General features: G+C 40.2%; 2 protein-coding genes across 2 annotated transcripts in view; both read right to left on the bottom strand.

Moving 5' to 3' along the window:
* Positions 1 to 89: 89 nt before the first annotated feature.
* SNRPD1 (small nuclear ribonucleoprotein D1 polypeptide) lies at positions 90 to 5,585 on the bottom strand. Its single transcript, XM_035549715.2, has 4 exons — positions 5,421 to 5,585; positions 5,156 to 5,232; positions 2,310 to 2,501; positions 90 to 270 (listed from the first exon to the last, which is right to left on the bottom strand). Exons 1-4 carry the CDS (start codon positions 5,432 to 5,434, stop codon positions 194 to 196), a joined length of 360 nt encoding a protein of 119 aa, XP_035405608.1. The 5' UTR covers positions 5,435 to 5,585; the 3' UTR covers positions 90 to 193.
* A 186-nt stretch (positions 5,586 to 5,771) lies between these two features.
* Positions 5,772 to 20,200, bottom strand: part of SACM1L (SAC1 like phosphatidylinositide phosphatase) — a 29,935-nt gene continuing 15,506 nt past the window's right edge. The window contains exons 7-20 of the mRNA XM_035549605.2: positions 18,955 to 18,988; positions 16,422 to 16,523; positions 15,610 to 15,695; positions 15,326 to 15,412; positions 14,831 to 14,899; positions 14,664 to 14,743; positions 13,300 to 13,398; positions 10,540 to 10,678; positions 10,244 to 10,313; positions 10,045 to 10,117; positions 9,480 to 9,573; positions 9,298 to 9,390; positions 8,573 to 8,630; positions 5,772 to 7,825 (exon numbers count right to left, since the gene is read on the bottom strand). Coding sequence (XP_035405498.1) covers positions 7,689 to 7,825; positions 8,573 to 8,630; positions 9,298 to 9,390; positions 9,480 to 9,573; positions 10,045 to 10,117; positions 10,244 to 10,313; positions 10,540 to 10,678; positions 13,300 to 13,398; positions 14,664 to 14,743; positions 14,831 to 14,899; positions 15,326 to 15,412; positions 15,610 to 15,695; positions 16,422 to 16,523; positions 18,955 to 18,988 — 1,221 coding nt within the window. The 3' untranslated portion in view covers positions 5,772 to 7,688. The remainder of the gene's footprint in view (positions 7,826 to 8,572; positions 8,631 to 9,297; positions 9,391 to 9,479; positions 9,574 to 10,044; positions 10,118 to 10,243; positions 10,314 to 10,539; positions 10,679 to 13,299; positions 13,399 to 14,663; positions 14,744 to 14,830; positions 14,900 to 15,325; positions 15,413 to 15,609; positions 15,696 to 16,421; positions 16,524 to 18,954; positions 18,989 to 20,200) is intronic.

The following is a 20,200-nucleotide window of genomic DNA, read 5'->3' on the forward strand; positions in this document are numbered from 1 at the left end:
ATCATAACCAACAGGGCATGCTTAATGTGCAACAGCCTCTAGAAGTACGTGCCTCCCTCCCCAGACTTAACTAACACAGCAAAGACAACTTTTTCACTTTTCAGTTTATTAAAAATGGATACCATAAACAAGACCTGTACAAAAAAAAAATCCAAAATTGCCCAGAATTTGGTAACAGTTGTGTGGTGAGAAGTTATCGTCTTGGGCCCCCTCTTCCTCTTCCACGGCCCCGGCCTCTCCCACGTCCTCGGCCACGGCCTCTTCCAGCGACTTAGCAAATAAAACAGAAAGGATAAATCAAGTGAGACCTGGCAATACTTTAACTTAGATTAAAACATTCTGTAGCTAGCATAAACAGCCGAATGTTTCATCGTAAGGAAGCAGCAGGTCAGATATTAAATCTGTTAACACTTGAATGTTTTAGACAGTACGTTCCTATTTTGTGCTAGGTTTTGCAGTGTGCAATTTCCATAGACTCCCGTCTGTCTCTGACTGCTCTACAGATAACGAGGGGATGAAACGTGCTATACATTATATATGCATATCCCTAAATTCTATAGCACACGTATAGTGCTCTGACACAGAACTGTAGCTCCTCTTCTCTGTTTGATAAGTTTTTCAGGAATCAAAAAACTGAATGTGCAAGGTTTTCCTGCAGTTAGCGTTTTGGTTACTATTCATCTCCCTGGAAAAGATTTTCTTCTGCCTCAGCTCACATTGTGCTTTATTAAGTATGTTGCAAAAGGGAAATACACAGTTTAACACACAGATTTCCAAGCTCGCTCCCTCTCAGGTGTTATGTGTAGTGGCTGCATTTTTAAAGGATCCCACCACCAAACAGCTCCTACTGCTCTCAGTGGTGCCTGTGCCAATTTCAGACGTGATTCTCAGGCTGGTTACTTCCTCCTACGTTTAAATCCTGCTATTTCATTGTACAGTAAGGGGATGACAGAATTACTGAATAATTCAGGCTGAAGGAACTGCTGGAGGTCATATGGTCCACGTGGTAACATCACTGTACCCCCTTTTCCTGACTCCAAAATACTCCGAAGCATCATCACACTCAAACCCACTGCACAGACACCCCCACAGATCTCTCAGCAGCACCCAGCCTTCCATCACCGCTTCAGTCTGCCAAGGAGAGACCATGTGGCGTGAGGTTCTGCAGCCCAAGGGCATTTCCAGACTAAGGCAAAGCGCGCCGCAGCACAGCGTGGTCTGAGACTGCTTCAGCACAGCGAGGGCGCAGGGAGTACTGAACGCAGGTACGCAGCCCTGTCACAGCTCCTTCTCTTTCCTCAGGGTTAGAAAGGCACAGCGATGTTCTGGTTCACGTCACATTGTGAGGTTCAGAAAAAAGGTAATCCAACTGCACTGCACTTTCTCCTTGTGGTCAGATTATTTTTACTGGACATGAGAGGAGCAAAACCGTTTCAGGAGCCTTGTCCTTATCCTCTAATAAAGCCAGCAGCCACAACACTGGCGCTTTGTGACACACACACCCGAGGCTGCCTTATACCATTTCAGTAAGGTAAACAGATTAATTATGACCTATTTTTAGAACATAGCATGGATCAAAGACTGCAGATCCAAGTACTTAAACACGAATTACAGGGGAAATGGTAAGACATTATCTTAGAGCACAATTAACTTTCATTTTAACTTCTTTTAAAAACATGCAGTAACCACTGGGCAAATGTTTACTGCCTGAAGACATACAAATTTTGTGGAGTTTACTGGATATTGATTTTTAAGTGTGAAATAGAACTGAAGTATTCCTTATACTGTTAGGCTTCTGAGGAAAAGGGCTTTTTTTCCAACAGATAGCAGCTCATCAGAATACTGCTTTGACTCCCTCACAGTTCAGAAGTCTCTCCAATTCAGTTCTCCAGCAAATTATTTTTATCCACTACCAAGGGGGATTTCAGTTCCGCCCTGTTCGTGAGGCTGTTCCGTACTTTCTTATTAGGCTATATTTGAAGTTCCCCATACAAACTGGGGAAACAGAAAGTCAGAAAAGAGGAATTGTAAATCTCTTTGCTGTCACCCCTGATAATGTGACAGGTTAAGACTTACTCAAGCTTAAAAATATTTACATTTTTAAAACAGAAGCATGAGAAGTCATATAAATAATTTTACATGAAAGAAAACTCTACAGAGGTCAATAAGGTAGGCAAGGCAGAGTGAGCAAGGTCAGTATCAAACCCTCAAGTGTGAAAGAACAAGCTGCCCAACGCAGACTCTAATCGTTTTCAGATTCAGAGATCTCAAAGGCAGAACAAAGAGAGACTGGGAAATCACAGACTAACCTGCTTCTCTCTTCTTGGACTTGACTTTTGGCTCAACATCCACTAGCAAAGTATCCAGCGGCAAACTGTCTGGCAGAATGAAGTAGCGGATGTTATTCCCTCGAATACTCAGCGTCTCCAGCTGTACAGGTTCTCTGTTCTTCAGCGTCATTTTGACTGCTTTGAGATGAGTATTCATACTGACATCCACTCCTGAAACAACAGAATTCTCATTTTTACGGATGAAAGCACATAAAAACACCCAAAAAGGGACCACCTGAAGTAAGCACATGCTTGAAGTTTTTTCCTGTTCATTAAAACACACTTCAGGATCTATGCCATTAATTAATTAAGTTTCTAACTGCGAGAAACTGCATCTTTTTTCTCTCTTAAATCATGCTCAATAATTTATCAACTGCTGCCCACAACACCTCAATGAAAAATTGTTGATGGAAGAACCATTTGCTACTAACTGAACAGTGTTGCTAGAGGTCTTCATCTAGGTCTTAGCCAGTCACAGCAATTCTGTGAACAATTAAAACTCCTTTGAGCAACAAATAAACTGCTGTTGTTTTTTTTTTCTTTTTTTACAGAAGTCTAGCATTAGTCTTTTTGCTCCTTCAAAAAGGAAGCAAAACAAACCATTGAGCAGGTGAAAAAAACGATCGTTTCTTCTTGCTATACACCTAAGAAAAAGCCCAACTGTCAAGCATTTAATTTCTGATAAAAAACATCTAATTCTAGTGTGATATCTTTTATTTGTTTACACACATTAATTGCTGTTTATTCAGTGACCCATACGAGCAAGATTTTAGTGTGTTCAAATTTCTGTACAGACAACCAACCCTTCACGGTCAAAACACTGTCTTGTTTCACAAATACGGAAAAACAAACTGTAAGATGTTTTACCAAGGCAAATAACGTGAGCGAGCAGCAGGCCAGAACCAGAAGAACCGCTGTGCTATTCTTATTTTCCTATTGTCTCCCCATTGTTCTACATTTGCACGGTTTTGATTCCTGTACTCCACCCGTCCTGTCCCCTCCTGGCAGCGTGAGCGTTACACAAACCCGCCCCTTCAGCAGGGCTGCTCTGGCGGCGGAAGGAGGAAGAGGAAATGGCGCGAACCCGGGAGTTGTTACCGGGGTTTGTGCACCAACGTAAAGGGAAGACTGTCCCCTTAGAAACAGGGATTGCATTCAGAGGTCTTACAGATCCTTAGCAGAGCACGAGAGAGACTTTGCTCAATGATCAAGCCCAGAAGCAGCGAGGTCAGAAGGAGACATGCAGGCTGTTTGCCTCCTACCTAGCCGGGTTCAATGGAGCATGCTGCACTCGGATACCGGGCGGTGCATTCAGGTGCTAATCAGCGCTGATGCATCTGGCTGCAAAATAACGCCAATTTTTAATTTTGCCAAATCTCAGCAGATTGCTACGGGCCAAAAAAGCACCTAAGCAATCCCCTGGATTACAGCTTTGCCAAGTTTGAACTGTTTTTTGTTCTTCTAGTCAGGACAGAAGAGCCTCCAAAAGTAACTTCAAGTAGGTGAAGGAAAGGAGATCAAGCACGATCATTAGCTTAACCACCACAACGGTTTGCTTTATGAAATGCAACAGCCCCCCCTATGTACCTGAATGTCTTTAAGTAATTCTAATGTGATATTATTTTGAGAACACTCAGTCTCTGATGTTACTCAAGCAAACAAAGCAGTCCATGCATTTTTCCACACACGAGAATGAAATAATCACCTACAAAGGCTCTCCCCGATGCCTTCGTTTCAGTGATACAAAGGAGCTCCTTCATTTTAGGGATCACGCACAGACACTAAGCGCTTCCCCAGATACTAATACTCACAAACTTATTTTGTGTGACAGACCTTTGGCAACAGCAGGACGCCACGTTCTTGACACCAGGATTCCTTGTTGCCCTTAATCCCTATGCTACATGTCTTCCCAAGCTACATGTCTTCAAATCAGTTTCACGAAACCAACGTAAGTATACAAACAAAGATGCATATCCATGCAAATTCACCACAAGCAGAGCAAAAACAGGCTCGAAGGAAATAACTCACTTTTAGATTAACAGTGGTTACATGTGAAGTTTAACTAACTTAAGGCTGCATCAACATTTAACACTTGCTGCTTATATGTACTACTATTTTAAGAAAAAATCCCTCTGCTGGTGACTTGGGTGTAATGTTTTTATGTGACTATCGCTTGTCACAACTGCTCTAATCAAAGTCAGAAGCACTGAAGCATCTTATAAAAGTTTAGGCTGTGTATCCACCATCAGTTTTATCAGTTTTATAAGGTAGTAAAACTACCTTACCAACATAATCATGCTGCTAAAATTCTAAGCGAATATCATCCTTATGCGAGCTTTGCCCACAAAACGATTGGGAATGGGGTGAACTTCCTTCACCCCTGATCCTACTTGTAAACAAAGCTCTGGTCAGACCGAAAGGCTCCCAGGATGACTGAATTTACTACCTCCCAGCAGCACCTTATTGATGGAAAGCTTATCACAAGACAAACAGCAGCATAAGTTTGACCGTGGATGAACTCGCCCACCCGTGTGTCAGCGTGGACCTGTGACCAACTGAAGTTTTGAAGCGTGTGTGTCTGGCTGCGGGGAGCTGGCAGGTCACAGCTCAGCACCATCCCCACTTTCTGGCAGATGTCTGGGCCCTACCGCAGCAAACCCCTCTCACTCCTGCCCACCCGCGAGCAGGCCGCCCGCATCCATCCGCGCAGGTCTCCTCCGGAGGGAGCACAAAGCAACAAAGCCCAGCCTCGGCCATGGCTCCCGCCGATGCCCAGCACCGAGCTAACGGGCTGGGCGCTGCTGCGGGCCGCCCCCGCGCCCTACCCGTGATGGTTCCGTGCACCTGCGTCCCGTTCTTCAGCTCGATGGTCACCGTCTCGTGGCTCAGCTTCATTAGGAACCTGCCAATTAAGAACACGCCGTTAATTCCCCACCGTTACCACATAACGCGGCGTTAGCGCGACCCTCGGGGCCGCTCCCGCCAAGCCCCACACAGAGGAGGGCGGGCGCCATGACGGTTGGCGGCCGTTATGGCGGCGGTTGGCGGGCGCCATAGCGGCCGGGCGGCCATCCACCCCCATCCGCTCACCTGACGAGCTTCATGGCGGCGGGAGCCCGGCGCCGCGGCCGGGGGGGTTCGGGCGGGCGGCGGAGAGCGGCGGGGCGGGCTGCGGGGGGCTCCTGCCACAGGGCCGCGCCGCCAGCAAGCGGCCGCCGCCCACAGCGCCAAGGGGCGGAAGCGGCGCGGCGGAAAGGGCCGAGCCCGGGCCCGCGACTGCGCCCTGCGCTGGCTCCGGTGCACGAAATTAAGTCCTCAGACAGCGAAGCGCGCCTCACAAAGAACCCGGACGCAGCCCCGGCTGCCGTCCGCTGAGAAACAGTCCCCAAGGAACAAGGTGGAGGCAAGGCTGACCCAAAGCACACACGGCAGCAGACAGCATCTAGAAAAGTTGGGCATTTTATTGTCCTTTACGAGTACACCGTTTGTGATTCTAGAAATACAGACTGTGCAAAGCACTGAAATACAGATGCCTTCCAGCTTCAAAAACCTACATTAGTCTTTGTCTTACGATCCATTTAATCACATTTGATCTTCATTTAATCACGTTTGGTCTTTGCCACAACAAGTTTTTCCACACCACAGATGCGAAGGTTCAGTTCTAGCCTGCAAGACAACCAAGTTCCAAATGGCACCTGCCTGTGAGCCATAAAAACCATTAAATAGTGAGATTATGTTTTGTACTTTGTGTTTGTTAGAGTTCATGTTCAGAAATGTTAAGTTAGAGGATTTTCCAGTTAACCGCCAACTGGTACTTCCATTACAGCATCTAAAAGCTAACAGATACTTCGCAAGTACTAGTGTTTATGAGCAGGTTATGTTTACACAAAACCCAGAGAGGCCTCCAGAAACATTCGAGATTAAAATGAACATTAACAATTGCAAAAATCTGTACATATTTTCAGTCATAACACAGTGAAACACTGGATTATCAGTGTCTTATGTTCTAGCTTCAATGACAACTGTGCTAGTTCTAATATTCTACATATTTCTCCCTTCCCCCCATTTAAATTTTATAATCGCAATCTGAATATACAGCTGTACTTACAGGAAATATTAAACAATGCACAGCGCCTTAAGCAAGTTTCATCTCTGGTTTCAAACAAACCATATAAAATAAGTGACAAAATAGTTTAAAATTGGTCCTTGATTAGGATTACTTTTTTGTTTACAGCTTGGACGCACTAAATTTAAAGACACACATTTATTGTTAACCAACACAAATTATAGCGTAGCTTTTTTACTTTTTTTTTTTTTAAATGTTATATCATCATGCACAAAAAGCAAGCTGCTGCTCCCAAGTGCAACCATGGTGTTAGGCTAACACTTTCTCCTCAGATTCTTACTCCTTTTTTCGTAAATTATTTCAACATAAACAAAGTATAGAAGCAGCTGACTAGCAAAACAATATGAAGTTCACCTTTTACATTGTGACTGCTCTTAAAGTAATGGAATACTTTGGACCTTTAGCATAAGGAGGGTTCAATAAACACCGCAAAGGATTTTTACATTCTTTGATTTCATTTACATATTTAGAAAAAAATCTTTAATGTGCTAACTAATGAATCATCATCTGGAGGCTGTAGTACTGAAACAGTGCAAGACATTTGCAACTTCAGGAGCATCCAATTACACTGTCCTTTCACCCAAACAATGATTAGTAGAATATTGCATCAGTCCCAGATAACACAGGACAAAAAGCTCATTTTGGAAGAGCATTAGGATTCAACGGATCCTTTAATTTGGTGGGGACAAGAAACAACACACACGTATGCACAAAGGACTTGTTAACATGGACTTTATCACAGCAAATGTAATCCAGCTATGAGTCTTGGAACAAGACTGTTCTTATGAAGCCTTATTTGTTCAAAGAAGCTCCGTTATTAGTGCTTCAACACCTAGGTATTTTGTCATATGAACAGCATCAGAGCTCTCTCCTCTCAAGCCAGACAACAAAATTCAGCTGAAATTGCACACTTGGACTGTGAGCTAAAGCAGTCCGCTTACACCCTATAACATTAAAGCCAGCTTTTTGGTGTCTGGAATCTTTGAATCATCTCAGTAAACTGAGTGGAGCCCCCTCCACAAATGCAATATTCCAAAAACCATTGCAACTAAGATTGCCGAGTCAGATCTCAGTTGAAAGCTACCACCAAAGGACACTATTTTCTCTCCCCACAAGGCTGCCAAGGAAGAATGTTCATTAGACCACAGTTTGGTGTGGAAAGCAGGTCAGTAGAGACTCCAGGTGTGGCTTGAGGAATCCTCAGTACCAAGCCGCTTTCCACACACACAAATTCAGTCCATCTTCTCTTTCTGGACCAACTTGGGTGCATCTACAAAATCCTTGCCGTTGTAAAGGATGATAGCGAAAGTTCCAAAGCTTGCGCTTCCCCAGAAAAGCACATAGGCCAGTGTCTCAGTCCATGTATCACCTGTTAAGAGTCAGACACCGTAGTTTATTATTTCCAGCTATCAGAGAGAGTATCGAAATACAAAACCAAAATATTGCAAGCTCTCCCACAGATATCAAATGAAGTTAAAAGTGCTTCAAAGGAACTAGTGTCTTCTCTTACACCATTCAGTATTTCCTTACCTAGCAGTTGACTTCACAAAGTTGGTTGTTCATAAACTAGCGTTCTGTTTGCTGTATAGTTCTTAGAGTGCTTTGACACTGCTACATAGGTCAGAGTCAAGAACCCCACTGGCACTAACGTTAGAAAATCCAAGACAAAAGCAGAAAGCAAAGACTAATTCCCAGCACAAATGTAGGCTAGGGCAACATTTGTCAGGCTGAGCTTATGACTATATCTGGCTTTTCCGAATTGCCTTTGTGCCAAAAGTTAAAAGATTCTTCAGGAGATTCATCCAGGCTATAATAAAGCTATACATCTACTCAGGTAGAACTAAATTCAGGGATTCAGGGTCAATTAATTGCCCCCAAGTGACTTCTACAAAAGTTTTAGTGTTTTTTTCTATAGTATTACAGGTTTTTCCACATTAATGGTATCGTGCTGATCCTCACTCTCCAGAGCCTTGCTCAAACGCCTTCCAGTATGACTGAGAAGCACATTTATACTGAATATTTTCTAAGTAACCATTTGAAGGGGAAAAAAACCACACACACACAGTCCCCACACAAGCAAGCTAATTTTGGGAAATTTAGCTCAGTAGCAACTTACCAGCCATTAGCAAACAAATAATGCACATGGAGAAAGCAACCACCATAATAATAGGCAACTAGGGAAAGAAAAAAGAATAATTAAATGATATAATAGCACATATATTTCTTAAATTCCTTTAAGCTAGAACGTATTGCAAAGCTATTTACTAGCTTTACCATAAAATTGCTTCAACTGCTGATGTCAGGTACTACTGTAAAATTTTGGAGAGTTCCAAAATTTGGTAAAGTATGTTCAATATTGAGGTTCAGAATTAAAACACATCTATTGGATAAGATGCGAAGTTTTAAAAAAAAACACTAGCTACCAATTAAATCCCTAATGTCCCCAAGCCCCATTTTGCTACATAAAAGGTGAGGGGAAAAAAAAGGTTTTCTTCATGTTACAGTCTATGCTTCTGCATGAAATATGAGAAGAGATCTTCACAAGCTTCTTCTGCAGAAGGAAACAGTCACTGACGGTGATTAGTAGAATTTCTCCCTTTCCACTGGATGAAGCAGATTTAAAAAAAGCAAGCAGCAGTTTTTTCAATACCTCAAGGACACTCCATTTTCTGTCAAGGAAACAGTCTGGGTTTAGTCCTATAAGCAGGTATCATAGAAACAGAACCATATTATAGGGACACTCCATTACTAAATAGACAATTTCCACTTTGTCTTACTGATGCAAGGGACTAAATAGGTTTCATGTGTTTCTCCAAACATGAGTAAAGTCCCCATACTCACAGCTAAGAACTTCCAATCTTTCTTGACGTGTAGAGGACTAGCAGGTTCTACTTCATCCACTGAGTAATTTCCAAGAAAGAGATCAATAGCATCCTGGAAGAGAAACAGAGCAAGAGTTAAAAACACACAGCAAATTTGATATTTATCAGATACATTTTCCCACAGTTAAAAGCCTAACTTACTTGTCTAAATCCATCAGAGAAGTTATTTTTGTAGTAACGTATTAATGAGTTCCAGCCATCCATTATTAAGCCCCACTGAGTCCTCTTTCCAGTTCTGCAAGAAGTTTTGAAAAATATTTGTAACAGATGTATACATTCAGGAACAGAGTTTCAGATTTACAGTCCTTTCATTGCTCAAGTGTGTACTATGCTTAATGAATACCTACACATACATAAAATAATCTAGTGCTACCTCTGCATTAATACCACACGCATTTGTAACAAAATTTATTTGAAAATAGAATTGCCCTTCTCTCCATCCCATGACACAAATGTACTTTGAATGGGCTCATTTTCTTGTTTTTATTTCCAGATTACCTTTTTTCATTTCATACGTTAGTATGAAGCAAAGAATAGTGTTCTTCTATAGATTCTAGTCTCACATTTTACCAATTGAACTAAACAATTGCAGAATTCATTAATGGCCTGAGCCCCAAATTAGTGATCTTTTCAGATATGAAGACCTAAAGAAAGTCCCAAATGTGCACAAAAACCCAGAAGACCTTTACAAGAAAGGGTGACTTGCCTTGTGTAATCTGTCTTTAAGGCACCAGTTCCAGCATATTGTTTGGCACAAGCATTAGCATTATCAGCCCATGCTGTGAACAGGAAAACATTGAGAAAGATTAAGGAAGTTGTTTACTTTGTTTGGAAGAGTGTTGTGTTTTTTTTTTTTTTTTTTTTTTTTTTTTTTTTTTTTTTTTAAAAAACTATGAACTGCATACCATTTTTGTAGATTTTCTCAAAGTCAGCCTGCTCCTCAATTCTCTGTCCAACATGCAAAACACCTAGCCTCTGAAACAAAAAGCACATTGAAGCTCACTAGCAGGTCATTAGAAACATTAGGATTTGCTTTTAGAAAAAGCTTTATTCATTAAACTAGAATCTGGCCAGAGCATTTCAAACAAGCGCTACAGTAACTCAAATATGCAAGCTTTTATTGAAGTGTTAAATTACACTTCAGTTCCAAGCAAAGCCTTCCTCCTCTTAAGAGCTTGTTAAACAAGAATAAAACATTTACCTGAAGCTGGGCTTGAAGAGATCGGCGCGCTAACAAGCTCTGAATCACATTTGTCCGATCAAGGCAGTCCATACAATTACTGCGGAATATTCCTTCCTGCTGAGTCACGATTTTACCATCGGAATCAACTAGAAAATAACTAACGCACAAACCACCTAAGTATTTACAGATAAGTCTATATAAAGTGTACATTTTCACAACATTCCAGCAGCCAAAACAGTTGTCTAGAGCATATGGAGAGTTGTTGGCCATGTCTTTGAACTGTGATACCTTCCTGAATGTTTCCCCTCCCACACTGAAAAGCAGCAATCAGTACATGAACATTTGGAAGTCTCTGAACAGCACTCACTATTATCGTGCAGACAAAGCAATATTGAGCTATCTGCCACTGTGAAGAGCAATTTCTAGTGCAACAGTGACTTAAGTTTTATGTTTCTGTGTAATTATAGTCCTAGTTCCACAGTTAGCAAGATCACTAGCAGAGTGTAAACAGCAAAGTAACCAGATTTGGACCTATGTACCAGGAGTTACCAGCTTCAGTCCAGTCACCACCACCACGGAGTAATATAAACTGTCAGGAACGCTTCTTCCACAAAGGTATTCAAATCTTTAAGGCCACTGCTGAAAGTCTACTACCAGTAGTTCTTAACTACCAGTTAAGTAACTACCAGTTAACTACCAGTAGTAGTTCTACTACCAGTTCTTAACATCCTCTTCTCCATTATATGGAGATCTGAGGGAACCAGGTGTTCCCTCTTGCAACTCCATATGCTAATCATTACCTCAATTTTTTTTAAACCAACTAAACCAGTCAGTAACTGGTATTAAACAGCTCATTTTAAATATTGAATTGCATGTGAATATTTTGATAACTGAGCTAGTGAAACAAATATGCAAATCAAATCATCTACTGGATACATGAATGGGACTTATCCTTCTGCTGTACCGTTAAGCTCCCAGTTGCTTCAAGATTTGCAGATCATACTCTGTAGATTAAGTTACTCCCTTAGGTAATTCTGAACTCCGAATTTGGACCAGTATACAATCCACTGCTACTGCATAGCATTTTAAGATTAAAAAAAAAATCATACTAGAGTCATGTAGTACTAAATGTCAAGAACCCTACTTAGAAGCATATGTATTTACTTTGATCAGCCCTGTGTTAACAAGATCTAGTTTTCTAATTCTTGAAGAACTAGTTTTATTAAACTGTTTTACATTGTTGAATGATTAAAGGAGAGCTTACACCCACGAAAACTTTGTTTTCCCCTCCTCCCTTAAGTTTTGCCTAGAACTGGTATTAGGATAAGTAGCATAGTTGAAGAGTAGGCATTTCTGGTTAATGACAGATGAAGTAATGCATATCCTATAATAGCTCTTTAAAAATCATTAATACACAAGAGTAAGCCTTCTACCGGATCTTTTGCAATCTGTAGAAGATGGAAGTGTTTACCTCTCTCTGGGGTGCAGAATTATTTTTAAGAGCACCAGAATTCAGATTTTTCCTGTTACTATTTGAACAACGGTCACCCAAGATGAAATAAAACAAAGCAAGGTAGAAGCAACCTGATCTTGAGGAAGAGCTTTCATTTCTATATCTTGTAACAGACACTGCCTTCTTTTTCATTTCAAGAAAACTTGGTTCTTTTGTAAGCCTCCAATGGCAGTTGACAGTAAACATGTAATATGATGCTCAGCGTTCACTCTAATAAAGGATCCTTGCTGTGTAGGAAACCTACACTTATTTCTCCTTCTTTGAAGTGCTCAGAAACCAATTTATTCTGCTGTTCAGGAGGGTTAGGGTCCTTCTTTTGGTGGTGGGGAAACTGTATTCGCTACCACACGATAAATTCATATTATTCTGACAGTCTTCATTCGAAGCAAGATATCTCATCCATGCAACTCCTGTTCTATTCTGCACCTCGCGCCTCTTTTTAGTTACTATAACATTGCCATTTCTGTACTGTGCCTAAAGCAGGAAGTAGATCAGCTAACACAAGACCTAGCAGGAAGGAAGCAATTGGAGAAGCAGAACTAACTATGCCATTGTCCTATCAAGCTACACATCTACGAGTAGCAAAGACCAAGAATTGCTTAATGCAACAAACTCAGGGGACTAGATACATACTTAAGTTGATTTGGACACTTAATCTACTTTTACCTGACTTAAAAACAAAATGAGAATTTAGTTCCTTGTGGATTACTTTTGTTACCAAAGACCAACAATCAGAGTTTGTTCCAAGGTTTGGTACAACAAACAGTGTGCATTAGAGATATAAAACACTTTCAAAAACAACAAAGAAAGTGTGCACAGGGCTGGAGCCAAGGGAGCACTAAGTTTTTAACATCACATAGCAGAAAGTTTTGCTGTCAACCCAAGGAATGACTCCTGGTTTAGAAAATACCAACAAAGGAAACTTTTTTTAAAAAGTAACTTCAGTTGTATGCATGCTGATTTCTTCATTAAATTGTTTATCCAAAGGACAAAGGCAGTTCTTAAGGCACAACAAAGGGCTGCTGTGGTTCTCAGAGCCATTTTATTGGGACATGAAAGAGGGCTCTGTATTTTACCTACTACCAGGTCTTTAACATTGCACCAGGTATCAGCAAGAGATAAAAGATATGGAAGCATTGATGTATAGGAATACATCATCTTTACAGAAGATTACAAGTCTGTTTTAGCGTTCCTTAACTCAAGGAAACAGACCGTGAGAAAGCAGACTCATTTTAACAGTACAGAAGTGAGAGAACCAGTCTTACCTAAACTCATCTTGCTGTTCTGCTAGTTGATCCATCAAAATCTGAAGTCGATCCCACCTCATCCGACTGCACTCTTTATGGAAATCAAATGCTATGTATCTGTTCAGAGAAAGAAGCATCTTTCTAGATTAAATACATACTGCAGTGAAGGTATCAGAAAAATCCACAGGGAAGGGCTGATCTATCAACCTGGCAGCGACAGAAGATTTGCTTTTCTTTAAAGAGAGCTTCCAGCATGTATCGGTCAGGATATTTGAGCACTGACAGGATTTCAGCGTCTGCCCAGAATTCCTCTGCCTTCTCTGATCCAAGCAAACACACTGAACTTGCTCACTTATAAAGAGACACAGGTGTTGAAATGTAACATCCTCCTCTGGCATGAAGCAAGATACCTCAATGGCTCTCTAGAAACCTAGTTCTGTCTTTATTATGGCAACTTCTCTGCCATAATAAAAATTAAAATCTCGTTCCAAGTCAGATGCTTAACAGCCAATTCATTTCTGATAAAACAGTGCTTGAAGTGACTGGTGTTTGATAGAACATTTATACATATACATTTGCTGTGAACTGCAAGGCATTAAGATCTTCCCCTTAAGTTCTCGTAGTCCAAAAGTTATTTGCCAATCTGTAAAGGCTATTCATGGGAAGAAAATTCACATACATGCATTGAAGACTCAAGTCATGTAAGTCTGGCAGGTAAATGCCAGTCAAAATTAATTAAAAATAGAAAAAGGAATTCGGCAGTATTAAGAAAAAGTGAGAAACGCTTTTTTTTTTTTTTTAAAGACACATACAGAGCAGAAATCATCACTACAAACACCCTGACAAAGTTTTACATATTGCTATAGAGTAAGCTGGTGGAACTGAGAATAAAGATGCATGGAATTCCAAACTTCGTACAGCAAAAATATCAATACCAGCCTAGATGCGAGTGTGAGAAGAACACATCTTTTTTTTTTTTCCAGCTTCATCTCCAATACTCTTTTGCTCACATTTAACACTCCCCTACTAAGCTAGCAACGTAAACAAGCCCTTCTACCAGAAGCTTGTTCTATAGGGTATGATTTTCCCCCCCCTAAAAGCCAGAAGATCTCCAATCCACAGTTCTCATAGCATACCATTATTCCAATGCTGGCATTACCATGACCCTTGACCTCCCTTCTTTGTTCTGTTTGTCTCCTCTTTGTCCCATCTCCAGTCTCATGCCTGCTTAGAATTTAAGCTCTGAGGTAGGGGTACTGCTCATATGCAGGTGACTTCATAAAAATAAAACTAACAAAGCAGCTATCTGGTGAAAGAATGAAGCACTGATCACTCAGCTCAGTTTTTAAACACAGGAATGGATCATTTCACTTCTCACGTACTTGACCATTCCATTTGCCATGCTGTTCACCATTTTTGCAAATGTCTGCTCAAGAGGCTTCTCAGAACCCTTTTGGTTAACCTGGAAATAAAGGAAAAATGACAGCATTATTTGTGAGCCTGCCTGAAAGAACAGCCACTTTCTCAGGAAAAAGAAGTGAAAGCATACCAAGTTAACAATCATTTGCTTTCCATAGCTGATTATTTGTGAGTCAAAATGTCTTTGGAAGCCGTCCATCTAGAAAAGAAAGGAAACGTGATAACAGACTTAAGATGTGATTTACAACAAATCCTTCCACAATCATCTTTTTGGTGATACTGCATAGGCAAATTTTATAACTAAAAAAGCGCTGGTAGTTCTCCATTGTGTTAATATATTTCTACTTTCACCCCCCAAGACCATTTAGCTCTCCTTAAGCAAGCCATGGATAACGAGCGTTGTGCAACTATTAAAGCTCCTGCAAAGAACCAAAAAGAAACCACTACCATCACTGTTGGACTTTTTTTCAAGCTCTGAACTTCTCTCAAGTAATACAAGGGTTCTTACTGCTACTTAAAAACAATATTGCTTATTTTTATTCGTCTGATTATAAATCTGTCACCCTATCATATCTACACAAGCCCAGAAATACACTGAGACCCCAAGACACAAGCACTCACATACATGATTTACTGACTTGCTGATCTGTGGCTTTGGTTTATACTTGAGGTTTGGTCTTTGAGACCAGAAAAAAGGAATTGATCCACGAGTCTGAAAAAGAATACATAAATAACTTTAAACAACAAGACTTACAAACTTAGTTGCCATTTTAAAAAAAAAACAGACTGGTTTATTTGTGCATGCGCATATTTTTTAAATATTTAATCTACAGAAATACAGAAAGACTGACTTATTTATACACACACACCCCCCTTAAGCCAGTCAGCAGTTTGTTACACTGACTTTACCTGAACAAATGATGCTTTGCTCCCCTTGTAATGCACAATTTGTTCCGTTTCAACAAAATTAGCTGCATGTCCTTCTGAATCAATACCTAAGTAGGAAAAAGACCTCATTAACCAGATCAGGCTGGCTGCAGAACAGCAACAAAACAGCAAAAGGCTTCCTACCCTTCCCCTCGAAACACACAAAGCATGAAAATACTGAAGATGGTAAATTAAAAATGCCTTTGGCAGATGTTTAACATGATCTGTACCAAATTTAATTACTGAAGCACAGTTGTGCTTACCACATTTTGATAATTACAGTCCTAGAAATTGAATAGGTTAATAGAAAATAAAACACAAGTGCTCTGACACTACAATATCCATAATTCAGTAGCAAAGGTACTGTATAAACTGACTTATTTCTTCAAAAGCATGTATGTTGGGACTCACACAGAAGAAAAAAAGCAATTTAAACCATTTCCTTGTTCACTTTTTAACCTGAAACAATTAGAGAACATCACTCTTCAAGGTTTCCCTGGCAGCACCAGTGATGCTTTCAGTTTAGTTTACTGCTAGGCCAAAAGCTCTATCATGCATTTGCATTTAACCCCTATCAAGCCAGTAACCTCTAGGAGGAATAAAGAGGAGACAATTTAAAAAAATATATCAGAACATGCCTCAGTTCCTCATACAGGTTCCCATTTTTCTTTTGAAGCACTAAAGTCTTGATATCAACTATTTTTTATTCAATCCATTGTACAGCAATTGGTCTTAGAGGAAGTAACATACTTAAAAAAAGTGAATTCCATCTAAAGTAAGGAAATTTATTTTACCTCTTACATAGTAGCGTACACCAGCCCTGAAACAGCTTCTTCTGGAAACAAGCAGCCAGTCAAAACACTTGCCGTTAATAGAACAAGAGTGCATAGTGATAACTAATGAATATCAATAAGGAAAAAAAAAACAAACTTTTCTTAGGATATTTTTACATATCAAGAGATAGTCAACATCAAGGAACCAAGTAATCACATTCAAAGAAATCTGTAACCACTTCTCATATCAAGAACAGGTAAACATTAAACTTTAGAGAAAGTAACTTCTTCGTATCAGTAGGGGCATCTCAAAATACAGCATAAAGGGGATGTCACTGATGAACATACATTGAAACTACTATAATTTTTAGGAAGGGGGACTTCTTAAAAGAAGATTAATCTGGCGTTATGGTCCTAAGCATATCATTAAATGGACTGACTTCTGAAGTTCTATTCCTTGCCAACTCATCCTCAACTTTATTAAGCCGTCTTAAGTTTCTTGTCCCTACTGCTTTTAATGAAAAGGACCACTTCAAAACTTTACATTAGAGAAGGAAGTATCTTAGACTATTAAACCTTGTACCTGTAAGGTACAACGTATATCACACTAAGAGATTCCAGAACCAGCAGTAAGGTAGACTGGCTTTCTAGTCCACACCAAGCAGGGGAATGCACACCAAGTCTTCAGCGTGAGCTTCTTAGGGAAGTATGCTTTCCTGCTCAGGCTACATACCCAAAGTGACAAATGCACCCTAAGACTAAGTTTAAGCAGTGGACAAAGATAGGTCATTAACAACCAGTTTCAATTTTGGATTCTTGCTCTGTTCTGCTTATAATTGCCTTTATCGGATTTACGGTAAATTATTCAATCAAAAAGAGACCAGCATTCCCCATGAAGTTTCTCCACCTGAATACGCAGGCTTTTATCCTTTGCCACTAATAAGTGAAATCTGTACCTTTAAAATAAGCACAAGACTGAAACAGGCAATTTTTGCAGGCAGCAGTATTAGCATACCGTATTGGAAGCAATCAACAGAATCTCACACTAATATAAAATCCTTCTTGGAAGGAAAGAAAGGCTGCAAAGCCCAAACAACTTGAAGTAATCCAAAGCATTTTGCTCTCCAGGAATGTAATGTAATATTCATCACTTTCTGTCCGTAGTCTGTCCCAACTTAAGTGTCAACTTGCTTATTGACCACATCCACTCTAAAAATGAAAAGACATAACTTACTGTTTTTAGAGTTTCTTTTCCCCCCCCCGAGGGTGGGGTAAGGAGAAAGAAGGGGTAGCAGCAAGGGAAATACTAATGCTAGTTTAGACTTCAGTTGATCAAAGTATCAATTACTCAAGTCCATTATTTCTCATCACTGCAAGATTAGAACCCTGGTCTAGATAGCTGAACAAAATATATATGGAAAAAGATCTTTGATTTGATTTTAATGAATTAGCTTGTAGTGGCACCATTACAGTTCCGCTTAAGGCTCTTCATAGCATTTCCAGCACTAAAAACAGTTTGAATTCTTGGGTTCTCTAATGTGTTTGGTTAATATGAGAAGTACAGCACCATGTATTACTCATGCTAATCATTTATACAGTGAAAGTAGGACAGAGAAAGGTGTTAATTGCAGTCTGCCAATTGCTAATTGCAATCCACCCAGACTCTTCCACCCAGGACCTGCAGAAGCGGGAACTGTCAAAACAACCCAATCCATATCCTCTTTGCTATCTTGCCTTGCCTCTCCACCTACTCCCACAACATTTTCCATTAAATGAAGTTACAGGAAAGAAGGCCTGGAGGTCTGCCAGCTGCTAACAGCCCTACCAGAGCAACTGATGCAGTCTGGAAGCCATTCATTCCCTGCACACACCTGAGCCGCCTTTGCAGCAGAAGAGATAAGGAGAATGCTGCATAAATTATGGTCAAGTCTTAGCCACTCCTTTTCATGCTGCCAAGTCAGAAGCAGGACTTGCTGTTGATCACACGCTGCATGAAGAACGTTGCTTCCAAAGAGCATTAGGCCTACTCACAGGACTACGCGCCCTCAGAAATAAACTCAAGGCTGCTTTGCTAAGAAGGCTGTTACCCAAAGTGTGGTGCAGGAAGAGCAGCCAGCTAGGAGAAGTGTTCCAGGAGCCTTCAGCACAACTACTCATTTTTTTTATTCAACAGGAACATTCACAAGCATTCCTTAAGTCAAAACTATTCTCCCTTATTTTAAATCCAGTGTAAATGCTAAGTGTAGGTATTCTTACAGCAAGATAAGAAGCACTAAGGCTGATGTAAGAACATTTGTGATATTCATCTTAACCTTTACTTCCTTAAAAACAGTTATGCAAATTATGCCTGTAAAAATAAGTATATTAGGTCTTAAAAGCAGAATATTTAGATGAGTTACCATGCAAATGGGCTGTCAAACTACATGTAGCGTTCCTATCTCAACAAATTACAGCCCAATTTTGATATTATGTTCTGTTACATTGCCAACATCACAAACTCTGCTGAATTTGGTACTTTGTTTGCTACATTGAGCTTCACAGCATAAAAGGATACATCCATGCATTACTGGCGTAGCGAACCTATGGATCTGAAACAAAGAAGAAAACCCCACACAATGTGTTTTAAAAATATTAAACAGCCAAAAAAGATTATTAACTAAGGTTTATTTAAGAGTTTAAGATAGCTCTATATGGTTGATACCCTTTACTTTTTATTTAGGATGCAGTAATTCTTTCAGAGAAAAGTTTAAAGACAGAACAAAGCTGCTTTGTTCTATACAAGGCATTTACTCATCTACAAACATGCTAGATATAAACCAGTCTACACTGAAAACCTTTTATTTGCTGTATCTCAGCAGAAGGCTGTAAGTTGAGATAGCAGTCGACAACACAAGACTTCAGTAAGGAACAGTTCTCTGTGATTAATACTTGAAATGCTTGTTCCAGTATTTTTCCCATCCTGCCACACCTGAATAACCTGCTCTTTCAATGAAGTTTAAAATGAAATTTTTCCAATGCTAGAAGTCAGAATTTTTGCATCTCATTACCTGCAGCTGTTACTATGGCAAACCACCTGCAGGCAGCATTAGGTCATGCTTCCTCTCACACATCAGTTATCTCCCTCTTCAACTTCCATGTTTTGCCTCCTACTTCTGTTTTCAGCAGCCAGCCAGTTAGCTGTCTTTGCTCTTCCCACCACAAGTTCTCTCTCATTTCCCCAGCGTTGTTTGTATAACACCATCTAAACCATCTACCCATTCATATGCCTCTGGAAGATGCACAACAGCTCTTTGCTAATTCGTATCTTCACATTCCAGAAGCAGTGCACAATTCAGCCTTTTCAAACAGCGCTTAACATAAAAGCACATCTCCACAGGTTACCAAGACAGAAATAGAAACTGCATCATCCACTTGCATAAATGGGAAGTACAGATAAAGAGAAAAGGTTGCTGTAGTGCAGACAATTCTGTAAGTCTAATACATTTCTAAAGCCTCTAGGAGGAAGGAACTTAGATCAGTCTGGTCACTGAGATACTACAGGTGCAGCTCATGGTCCTACACTTGTATTTGCTGGACTAAGCAAATTCAAAAGTTACATTGCATTAGTCTCTATTGGAAATATAAAGAATATAGAGTGTCTTACTCCAGTGTCAGCTTTATGACCTACTCAATAGGCAAGTGGAGTTTAAACTGTACTCAGAGAGGTGAGCTGAACCTTGCTTATACCTAAAGAAAAATTAGTAGTTGTACTTCAAAAATATACTGTGCTGAGACCATGCTCATGTAAACTGAAAGCAGAC

The sequence above is a fragment of the Cygnus atratus genome, chromosome 2, assembly GCF_013377495.2.
Source record: "Cygnus atratus isolate AKBS03 ecotype Queensland, Australia chromosome 2, CAtr_DNAZoo_HiC_assembly, whole genome shotgun sequence".
In the NCBI taxonomy this organism is placed as follows: Eukaryota; Metazoa; Chordata; class Aves; order Anseriformes; family Anatidae; genus Cygnus; species Cygnus atratus.

Bases quoted from the DNA above. Each gene is read 5' to 3' on its own strand.
- SNRPD1 (XM_035549715.2), bottom strand. The intron at 2,502-5,155 runs GTAGGGCGCGGG...CTGTTGTTTCAG, and splicing joins GGTGCACGGAACCATCACGG to GAGTGGATGTCAGTATGAAT. The intron at 271-2,309 runs GTTAGTCTGTGA...TTATTTGCTAAG, and splicing joins GTCCAAGAAGAGAGAAGCAG to TCGCTGGAAGAGGCCGTGGC.